The 11,776-nt window shown below is 42.2% G+C and overlaps 1 protein-coding gene across 1 annotated transcript in view; it reads right to left on the bottom strand.

Annotated features, from left to right (window-relative positions):
- Nucleotides 1-11,776, bottom strand: part of LOC103366237 (serine/threonine-protein phosphatase PP1-beta catalytic subunit) — a 23,040-nt gene continuing 11,264 nt past the window's right edge. Inside the window, exons 2-8 of the mRNA XM_008293903.1 lie at nucleotides 6,902-7,033; nucleotides 6,337-6,567; nucleotides 4,534-4,638; nucleotides 4,209-4,280; nucleotides 2,302-2,453; nucleotides 1,958-2,092; nucleotides 1-578 (exon numbers count right to left, since the gene is read on the bottom strand). Coding sequence (XP_008292125.1) covers nucleotides 474-578; nucleotides 1,958-2,092; nucleotides 2,302-2,453; nucleotides 4,209-4,280; nucleotides 4,534-4,638; nucleotides 6,337-6,567; nucleotides 6,902-7,033 — 932 coding nt within the window. The 3' untranslated portion in view covers nucleotides 1-473. The remainder of the gene's footprint in view (nucleotides 579-1,957; nucleotides 2,093-2,301; nucleotides 2,454-4,208; nucleotides 4,281-4,533; nucleotides 4,639-6,336; nucleotides 6,568-6,901; nucleotides 7,034-11,776) is intronic.

The following is an 11,776-nucleotide window of genomic DNA, read 5'->3' as shown; positions in this document are numbered from 1 at the left end:
GGATTTCTTCCCTGTATTATTTATTGAAAACCCAGCAGTCGTCTTTAATACCTGTTGTGTCTGTACAGGCGGCGGAGTAAGGAGATGTGGTAAACTAAACTAGCTGTCATTCGGTTGTCAAGAAAATAAGTAAAGGACAAAAAAAGACAAAAAATAAAATAAAACACTCCGATGTGCTACAGAATGACACCCTTGTACTGTTTTCTCAGATTTCTTTTAACACTTGTTTTTAAAAATGTTACACGGATGCAGAGGAGATGGGAGGAGGAGGGGGAGCATTGAGGAAGAAGAGGAAGTGTGACAGCAGTTCAGAAGATAAGAAAAAATGTTTTAAATGAAAGACTGGTTTGGGTGTGTCTTTTAAAATAGTTGATCTGTTTCTTCCTCTGCCAAGTGTTGCTTTTTCTTCTTTTGTGTTGTGAAAAGCCAACAGGAGACAAGCGTTGACGGTCATCTCTCGTTCTGTCTCTTCCTCATCGTTTCTTTGGAAGTTGGGCTGTGCGGGGAGGAGTGACGGGCCGACCGGAGTTCATCCCTCCATACTGGTACTTGGCTTTCTTCTCAGATGGCTTCAGGATCTAGAAACAGACACGAAGCAGCAGCATGAGCTTTCACTTAAGAAATAACCTCTTCTTAATGTATACATTAAAAGTTCTTTTTGATATGTCAAGAAGTATATTTAGTCAAGTGTTAGATAAGGACTGATAAAACCACAACACTGTTGACTTGTTCAGAAGGTGATGATGCGTCACAACAGTTTGCTCAAATACAAGAATATCTAAACATTACCAGGGATACGATAACGTCACAATAAATTGCCTTTGATATTATATCACGATACATTGTCGCATGACACGATAACATCGCGATACATTACCAGGGATACGAAAATATTGCGATAAATTTCCTGCAATATGATATACTACTATATTGCGATACATCACCCACGATACGATTATATTGTGATATATTGCCAACAATACGATTATATTACGATATATTACCCACGATGCGACAACATCACCAACACATTGCACCTTGATTGCCACTTGATACAATTATATTGTGATATATTGGCAACAATACGATTATACTGCGATACATCACCTTAGTGTGGTCGCGTATTATTATTATTCAAGTTTAATATTGTGAATTCTATCAATTAGCCTTATACTTGTTCCCCCTCGCTGTTTCCCCATTTGTTTGTTATCTTTCATTCACTTCTCATTCATTTCCTAGGTGCCACTACTACTAGTAAAGATGTAGCTACTCTGGTAAGTCAAATAATCGTTGGAATCTGTTTAGAGTGCTGTGATGTTTTTTGAAAACATAGACGTTGATATTCGCTGCTGGTGTGTCAATACAATATGTTGCTGTGTCTACTTTGAATCTCTATTTCTGACAGGATGCAACCATATAAAATGCTTAAATGAATTAAAAAGTTGCTTACTCCCTAATGCATCTGTAAAACAAGCTGTCTAAGGAGGGGTTTATGAGAACTATTTATTCTCATATGTTTTACTGCTCCCACTTTATAGCCTGTTTTAAAATATCCCATACTTTATCTGGGTGATGCGAGTTTTACTTGTTTTAAAGATGCTGCTGACAGCAACCAATCAGCTTTTACAGCCGTGCTTCCTTTTTCCATTTTCTGCACGTACTGGAAATGTAGGGATCAATGATGCACAAGTACAATCCTGGGGCTGTATTTATGAAGTCACTTAGTGAGAACTCGCCAAGATTTCTTAGTGTGATGCATATTTAAAAGGTTTGTATCAACTTTTTTTAAAAACTTGGGACATGGTTGTAATGATATTTAGGTGTCCTGACCTGATATATATCACCAGCAGTGAAAGAGAAACAGTAATGCTGCGACTATGCACAAAGTGTATAACTACCATAATATAATAGTATAATTTTCCTGTTTGAGTTTCACTTCTATGTCACAGTGTCTCACCTGGAAGGAGCACATCAGGGTTTCATCGACGCTCATCATGCCGCCGGCGTTGTCAAACTCTCCGCAGTAGTTGGGAGCTGAGAACAGAGTCACCAGCTGCCGCTTGGCAAAGAACTCATACCCATCTTCTACCACCTGAGGGCGTCAGACACACGGAAACAGGGAAGGACTGATGTGAGCTTCTGTCAGCACTTTATGCAAATATGTAAAGTTTGGATACACTCAGATAACTTGTGTTAAACCACACCTGGATGTGTTTCTAGGAAGCGTTACACTAGTTCTCTATGCATTCTAATGGTTAGCGGATGTGTGTGTGTGTGTGTGTGTGTGTGTGTGTGCTGTACCTGGTGGGCTCTACAGATGAGGTCCAGGTCGTGGCGGTTGAGGAACTTGCTGACCACGTCGGCTCCGAAGGTGAAGGAGACGCCGCGGTCGTTCTCTCCCCAGCCCTGGACGTCCTTGTCTGGGTCGGACCACAGCAGGTCGCACAGGAGGCCTGGAGGTAAATAAAAACAAAACAAAACACACACAATATTACCCTCCTCTTCCTGCCCTGGAGGAGTTCATATCTGCTGCATACACACAGGACAATAAGCATCTAGCCCAGAGGATGAAATCATCTCTGAGCAAGTCGCCTTATGTGACATTCACTGAAATGCTAACATATACATTCTTCACATCAAAACACTCCAAGTCTCCCTCAAAGACCATAAGAGGATCTGAAAGGCGGCGGCTGCCAGGGTCTGGACGCTGGCGGCCTTATAAGGACAGGAACAAGCAGGTTTAATGAAGAGGGGGCAAAGACGGCGACTGAGAGAGGCTTCACTTCCCCTCGCTTGACAGAACCGCACAAGGAACACTGAGCTTCAACCCAACTAGAAGAAAGTGAAACTAAGAGCTGAAGCTGGGTTCAAGTGAAAAGCAAGTTTAAACCAAACGCTTGACAGATGTTGGCAGCTGGATGCCAGTAGTGTCTCTTGCCCTTAATGGTAATAACACCAGAAATTGAGAATATCCGTCATTAGCTGAGCTTATAGATTTCAGAATGCTTGAAATCACAGTGGAAGCAGAGGCACCGTCCTCCCTCAGAGTTTAACCTGAGTTATTTCTGAAGCTTCTTGAGGAGTGAGGTGACCACGCTTGGAAGTATAAACCATCACATGCGTGTTGTAGTTTTCCAGCAACATCAGAGTCCAAAACTTTACCGACAGAATAATACAGGTGACTCGGTCAGACAAAAACAATTTTAGAGGTTTCTCAAGTCTAAAAACAACAACCTCAATAAGGACAACGAACAAAGTTTGGCTTGGTATTCCTTCTGTTCTTAAAGATCATCGAAAGATCTTCTTTAAATTAGTCTTTGGAGACAAACTCCAAAGTTTGCTAAAAGTTTATCTGAAGCTAATGCGAGGTTTCAACAGAACACATATATGTAGTGCTTTGCGGAGACTTTAAAATAGGACGTAATTTGATCCCACCCTGTCCAATATCAGCACCACATGTTACGACTTGTCCTTTTCCTTATCTTGTGTTAATTTTGAAAGATTTCTGTAAAAGTGTCACAGTGTTGGGGAATAAATTGTTTGCATTTAAGCAGCAATCCATCAAAAAGCGCCTGATCCTGTGGACGGGATGTGAACGATGCTAATACACAACCTCCAGAGGTTTACTTGTGCTTTCAACTAGAGCTGAAACAACTGGCGGATTAATTGATTATTTAATCAAGTGAAAAATACTCCGATTTAGATTTTTGCTTCCTTGTTTCAATCATTTATGAAGCAGCTTGAAGGTTCTCAGACGTGACGAATTGATGCTTTTCTTGGCCACATGTGACGTTAAATTTAATATTTATTTTTGCAATTTTCTGACTTTACTCGACCAAATTATTAACTCATAAATCGAGAATGTAATAACTGGATTAATCAAGTAAGTAGGAATGTGGACGCATCATCAGCAAAATGTTCTGAGTTATGAAAAGTACAAGTACAGTGTGTTATATTATTGTACACTGGATTCACGAACCATGTTCAGGACTAAGTATTTCTAACATGATCATTACGTCAGTTCTGTATGTAGACATCTAAAAAGTTTGTAAGTAGCAGCAGTAGATAATACACGACTAAGTCAAGTGAAAGCACCTGAGAGTTAAGTATAGTAAGTAAATGCACTACTTTTACTAATAATTTATAATCCTGTCCAGAGGTCCCTGACATGCAGAACACCTGGCCAGCTGTGCAGATGTGTGACCTACCTGTGTCGGGCACGTCTGTGGGTCTCATGATGCGTCTGATCTGCTCCATGGACTGCAGGTCAGGAGAGAGACCTGCCGGCGACACAACAACACAAAACCCGTCTGTCGGTAAATCTCTTCAATCTCACCCTCCCTGGGCGTCAGGTATTAACTCATATCAGCCATAAACTTGCTGTGACCCACTTACTTCGCACCAGACCGGTAAACCCGAACGACGGGCGGCTTAGGAAAGGTCGTGAACTTTATCTTTTGTATTCTAGATCATATCATGCGAGCGAGGAGAGGAGAACTCTAAACTAACCTACGGAAAAAAAACAAGGCGTACCTCCGTGACAGCAGAAGATCTTCTCGTCCACGATGGCAGCGATGGGAAGGCAGTTGAAGCAGTCGGTGAATGTCTTCCACAGCTTAATGTTGAATCTGCGTTTACCTGCAACATCAACGACACAGAGAGTCAGCAGGCCTTATAAGGGCCGCCTAAATCGTTGTTATGAGCTCATGGGGTTTAAGACACATCTGGAATAAAGTCTTTGGCGCTGTCCATTGATCCCATCGCTCAATATTACTTTAAATTAAATACGGAGCTTCATAAGATGCGTCTTACTAGATACACCTTCATAAACTGTATTACATGAGGAAAAAATAGTCAGATTTTGGAGTTTGGTTTGTTGGTGCTAGTTTAAGATGCAGACCTGTGTGCGCAGCAAGGTTAAACTCTGAAAGGCCGGCAGAAATGAGCTGCCTTTTCTCGAGTATTTCCATTGCGTGTTCCTGTTTACCTTTACCTTGACTACATTTATACATCTTTGAGGTTATAAAACAGTGGTTTCCATTATTCTGACTCAATAAAACCCCCCCTTACAGCCTCTTAGTAGGTGTTAGCAGAGACTTTCGCCGTCTAAACTCCTCTAATCACTTCATATTAATGGCTGCTTGAGACCCAAAGGAGTAAAGTTTTTCAATAAGTTTGAAAGATATTGCAAATAATAATCACATGACCCCAACATGACAACACCTATGCTACAAAAACTAGCCGAACTTTAGCTTGATTTCTTACTACTTTTGACACACTAAGCAGCTACTTCTGTACATTTGAGTGCCGCTTTAATTCTAATCTTTATATCTGCTGCCATGAGATTTTGAAAATAAACCGTTATCTCTAAATTATCTTAAACCTTTTCAAGGATTCAAAACGTAGCGCTTCACCTAAAAGAGTTCGCTTGACTGCTTCTCTATTGCGGCTTTTGTTCCGGTCATATCTTTGCAAAGTCGCGCGTAACGATCCAACACAAAGGGACTCGAGTAGGGATGGGTGCCATTAAGATTTTAACAGTAGCCAAAGTGCTTATCGACCAGGTACTTTAAACCACACTTTTATCGGTTGTTTTTATTATTTTTTAGGAGAGAAAAAAAAGTAGGAACAGATTTACCATTGTTTTTTTTTCTCTCTCGTTGTTATGGCTCTTTTATTCTTTACTTTTAAGGAAAAATCTGAAGGCAGGACGTTTTCTTTCACAGTACTTTTAGGGGTTTTGCTTAATCTACCAATACTTCTTCCCGCATTGCCAACACAAACTATAGAAATGTAAAAATAAAGTAAAACAGAGTTTGTTTGCAGCTCCCCAATACATAAACCCCCTCCACTCTGAGCGCTTTCAACAGTTCAGATGATGCGCAGATCATTACAGATTGAATTTATGAACACACCCATAGCTAAACAATCAGCTGCCTAATGCTCACTCATTACCCAGTATTAATAGAATTTATTTAGCTCAGTGTGGGGGCTCTAGGTAGTAAGCACACATAACACAACTGGAGTCAGGCAGTCAGACGGTGTAATTCTACGCCTCTTTGTGATGGACTTTCACTAGATGTTTAAACAGATTGATGGTGTTTCGCTTTTGCGCACAAGACCTACTGTTGTCGCAAAGACCAGAGCTAGCCTCGCCCCTCTCACTGCATCATCGAAGTGGTGAGATAAAACGTGCAAGGTGACGTTTATGTAGCAATAATAAATAGTAAATCTCGTTTCTTAATTTCTCCAATAAAGCTGATTGATCCTCTGGTCTTTAAATAATTGGAGCCTACCGGGTTTTAGTACCAAACTACACAAAAGCAGGACGCTCACACTCGTCGTAGAAGCCGTAGATGCGGTTGATGGAGGCACACTCGTGGTTGCCCCTGAGCAGGAAGAAGTTCTCGGGGTATTTGATCTTGTACGCCAGCAGCAGGCAGATGGTTTCCAGAGACTGCTTCCCTCTGTCCACGTAGTCTCCCAGGAACAGGTAGTTGGCCTCGGGAGGGAAGCCGCCGTACTCAAAGAGCCTCAGCAGGTCTGTGTACTGTCCGTGGATGTCGCCTGGGATGAAAATAAATGGATACACTAAATTTGTTGTCTCGCTTAATGCTATTAAGATTGTCACAAGGTGTCCATAAAGTGTGCCGGATTAGCCATTAGCAGCTGTTTGCAGTGTACCCTTGGACAGCTTTAATTGGATTAGTCTGACCACTAATGAAAACTTAAACATTCTTAGTGAGGTTCTGGAGTCACGAAGGACATGATTAGTGTACACTGGAAACTGTAACATCAACCTAAAGTGCACCTAATGGAAAAATATATGGATCTTGTGTAAGTCTGACAAGGAAAACAAGGGTCATGAGGGTTCCCGTGCATGACAGATGTTTGTACTGACCACAGATTTTGAGCGGAGCCTCCAGCTCCAGGAGGATTGGCTGACTGAGGAAGATCTCCCGAGACTTGATGCAGAGGCCGCGAACCTCCGCCTCCGTCATCTGGACGATCTTCCCTGGACGACATCCTCGCACTGGTGGAGGGGGGGAAAAGAGAGGTAAAGTAAGGTTACAGAATAACAGCCAAACTGTTTCGTGATGCTCTTGCTATTCAGGAGCGTCTCTGACAAAGCTACCCAGGCGTAAGCTGTGAGAGTCTTTCCCTGAAGTTTTCTCAGGGTTATGACTCTGTTGATCATCGCACTGCTTCCGTCGGGGCTCGTTTTTTAAATGAACTTCAAACTAAATACGGGAGGCAGGGTTTAGTCAACACACGGAGGATAGAAATAGCCTGTGTGGGTATTGTTGATGTTGTCGGGAGTGTTTTTGGAGACGCTTCCTGTTGCGTAACAGAGCGGAAAAGAGAAAGGGGGGGGTCATGACAGTCAGGTGACTCTGGGACTGCTAAAGGGCCAAAGTGCTAAATGTACATAGGACTGGTATTAAAGTCAGCAGGTCAGTTTGACTTAATAAAGTGTAATAAATTAAATGTGGAGGATTTCAGACAGAGAACATTGGTTCCAAACACTGTGTAGCAAGTTTTAAATAACCCATCTGATGGTCATGTGTATTGAAAACAGACTATGCAAAAATAACTACCAAGCATAAGCTACAAAGCCCATGTAAAAAAAATTCAAATAAGTAAAATAAAGCTTAAAACTGGCACATTTAGTGTAAAGACCAGAAAATATATAACCGAGGAGTGTGTAAACAAGACTAAAATTATAAAATAACTTTATACCGACTCATCACATTTGATACCCATCCTTAACGGTTAATGGGTAACTTCATTTTTGAGTACAAATAACCCATTCACACATCTTTCTGTTTAAGTTTTCCACCTCTCGTGATAACCAAATAGGTTTATATGAAGTTATATATCCCCGTGATGAACGCAAGATGCTTAAATGAAACATTTAGGGATAAAGGTGTGATACAGCATGCTAAAGAACAGACACACTTGAGCATTAAACAAGTAGTCGATCCACTGTTTAGTCACTTTTTATAAAGCAAAATTGGCAAATATTTGCTCCAACTTTGTTTTTGTTGATCACACAGGGCAGCTAGCAGAATATCTTTGGATTATGTTATTTAGCTGAACTGCAGGCAGTGCCTATACAGATCAGACTATTCAAAGTGAAATAAAATGAGCAATAAAAGCAATTTAACTTCATTATTTTAATAATTTATGCCATTATAACTGCGACATACTGTACAGAATACGTTTCTGACTTTGCCCTACTTGCAGACATCGCTCTGCTCTTCACGTAGCGGTGCAGGACTTTCTGTTGCAGTGAAAAACGAGCCTACAGTGAGTAAAAATATGACAGGAGCACATAAAACCCCACAGACTGCTTAGAGGTTCAGACGGTTAAAGCTGACACATGCACCGCCGACGACCGCATACAGCTGTCTTTCTGATTTGAGTTTTCAACTTTTCCCCCTGCAAAAAATTTCCATGTTTTGCTGCTGCTGCTGCCCTAAATAATCCTGCTGTGCTAAGACGAGGATGAATACCAGCGCTACGGACACCTCCTCTTTCCGTCCTGCTCGGTAAACCGCAGAAGTGGGCCAGAGCTGACTAAGACTGCCGCTGACAGATGACACCGCAGCAACACGGTGGAAATCTTAGCAGGCGTCAAGCGGCATTTAATAAGCAGATCTAACAGATGTGGTCAGAAGAAAGCAGGAGATGCACAGCCGGAGGAGTTCGCTTTAACAAGGTGACGATCTTCCTACTTTGCACGAGCTTGTAGGGAAAGCAGACGGTGTGTTAGGTTCCTGCAGGTGAGTCCCTGCATCTCTATTGTACTTCAGAACAGGATGTAAAATACCTACAGCAGCAATGTGTGTGTACAGTTGCAATGTGACCCTGCTATTTCTGCCGGGACACCTTAGGAGAGAATGATAAACACTCCACCTGCCTCCCCGACCACAGCTAAACACAACCTGCGATCACACTCCCCCCTCACCCACCCACCCAAAAGGGCAACACCGAGGCTATATCAGGACCGTCCCAAAGGTAGCATTTCTCAGGTAAGCTGGAAAAAAACATCATGAGCCAAATCATGTGCAGGATTTTAAATGCTGGAGCGCTGCATAACAATCAGCGAGCACAACACAAAGGCAAGGAGAGTGTGTGTGTCCACTGAGATGTGTGCATCGACTGTCGAGAGAGTGATTTCACACCCCTCCCTCCCAGCTCCGCGATGACGCCTTTTGCACGTCTGTGCTGGCTCAGCTGACAGGGACGGAGGCCTGATATAGGACGCACACACCACAGCGAGCAGCACCTTTCGCCTGGGAGGATCCCCTTTCATCATACAGCTAAGTTGGGGCAAACACAAACTCACGAAAATACTTTCTCCATCTCCGTCCGCGAAAACACACACAAACAATGGCGGTGCGATCCGGTGACCTTGACTTCAGATCGTACCACTACAAGGTCGTGGGGAGGTATCCCAGCATCCTTTAGTCTGTCACCACTGCACTGCAGCCTCAACCAGTCGAGAGAAAGAGAAAAGGGAGAGAATGGGGAGGTGGCGCCCACATCTGATCACTATGGCAACCCAGCAAGACCAATTTTTCCAGCCTGCAAGGTGTTGGTGAGCCGAGCGGCTGCTGTATCTCGGGGAGGGAAAAGTAGCTGATTTGCAGATGAAGTGGCACCTCCAGCAGCCCACGCCCTGCATACTAACGCGTACCGCATCCGACAGCAGTAACGGAAAACCGACAAGAGACCTGCACGCATGGATAGAGCTCGTGATTTTGTCCAAATGTTCATCAGAACACCAATATCTCAAATTATTGATGGGATTTTGACACACAGAAGTTTCTTAAAGGTTCGGATAACACTGAAGCCTAAAACACAGTGCATCAACTGCATTTAAACAATCAATGCAACTATTAGGAACTCATTTAAGAGGTCAGAATATAGTACACTAATGGGATGCACACCGATCATTTGGTCTTTCATCACACGCCTCACCCAGAAACATTCTGTCCTGGCTACTGCTCACAAACACGTGTAACAGGAGTGGCACTAACTAAATGTTCTTGTTGTGTTGTGGATGAATCAGGGAGTTAGTGAGGCAGAGAGTGAGTTTGAATTTATTGTGCAGTCGTTTGTCTGGTTTGTAATTGTTCTGGTTCACAAGATAACTGATGCAAAACTCTGCCAATTTCACCCATCAGCATCAGTTTAAGTGGCACGGGGAGTTCTACACAGCTGGTGAAAGCAGCTGTTTAATGTCTTCTATGAAGGAGCTTTCCAAAAGAAAAAACACAAAGTCATGGTGATGAGCTTAGAGAGCACAACTTTACAAGAGAAAGTTAAAAACTGGGGTTGAGGAGTTTCAGGAATGAGAGAGCTGCTGTCATGCTGCATTATCAAAGTGGAGCATCTAGTTTAAGTTTGTAGTTTTTTACCGAACCTCGTAAAAACAAGATTTGGTTATGTTTACTGATGAAACAGCACATCACAGATGAGTAGTTCAAGGACTGATTCTTTTGTTTTTTACAGTCTCTGGCTCTCATAATTGATTCTTTAAAGATATCATACATTTCAAAACTGCTGGCACATCTTGGGATTGCGAGGATTAACCTGCGAAATAAATCTGCAAGAGAAATTCAAGTTTGTGTTTGTAAAACGAAACTGTGCATGGACGGAAAAAGAAGAACTTTTGTAAACACCACAGACGAAACTGAAAACTGTGTGTACCGGTACTCAAAGTTCCCACGCTGTGTACGACGCTGAAGCTACAAGTGGTCATTCTGACAGTTCAATCACAAAGCAAACAGACATTTTCTCGTCATAGTATCTATGAACGTCTATTTATAAACTCAGAATCTTATCAATTGTAATTTGAGCCCATGTCTGTGTTTTTGCAACATTTTTATATATATAAAACACTCAGGATGGATAGTTAGGATGTCTTGGCCTTCACTGTAAAACCTTTGGCCACTCCTTAAGTTTCTTGTGTGATACTAAATCACTGGAAAAGCCTTTCATTAGCTGAAGCAAGACTGAACAAGGCGCTAAAATGTTCCTGTGTGCTACCGCCATAACAAAAACAACCAAAAAAAAAAAAAAGACCTTAGATTTTCTGGGATTCTTTCTGTATTTGACAGTTGACAGTGAGGAGAGAGATGAAAAATAAGAGCAGGGACAGAAGGGGAGGTTATGTCATGGTCCCCTGACTAAACGTTGTTGTTTCTGGCATGAAGACAAACGTTTCTCAGATAAAAATGCAGTTGAAAGTGAAACGGTTGCTGGTTTTCTTAACTTTTTATGATAATAAACTGATTATTTGGGGTTTTTTTTTACTGGTGGAACAGACTGCTTGAACAACGTGATGCATGTTTGAGCTGTAACATCAGTTGCAGAGATGTTGAATACAATACAGGCTAAAAGAAAAAAAAAAAAAAAGATTCAAATGAAAGTCTAAATTAAGCACGTGAAAGTACACTAACGAACCCAACGACTGACTCACAATCCAAACAGATGCACGGTGTTTACCAGTCCCTGTCGCTACTTTCTCGGTGGCTGCGGTGAGAATGAAGCGGACTCTTGCTAAAACAGCTGTCGAGCTTCATTTTACGACGGGACACTCTGGACTTCTTTCAGGCGGGAGGGGGGGAATTGATGTCCTCTGAGCTTTTCCCAGCTGGTTCTTACACAACTTTAATGAAAATCTCTTTACTGAGAAAACCTTCCAGTTCATCTCTCCTAATTTGGTCAGGTGCATGCGTCCGTCTTGCCAGAGCCTCTTAAGGTT

The sequence above is a fragment of the Stegastes partitus genome, unplaced genomic scaffold, assembly GCF_000690725.1.
Source record: "Stegastes partitus isolate 25-593 unplaced genomic scaffold, Stegastes_partitus-1.0.2 Scaffold921, whole genome shotgun sequence".
Lineage (NCBI taxonomy): Eukaryota > Metazoa > Chordata > Actinopteri > Pomacentridae > Stegastes > Stegastes partitus.
The sequence above is the reverse complement of the archived record's forward strand: the minus strand, read 5'-3'. Positions and strand labels throughout refer to the sequence as shown.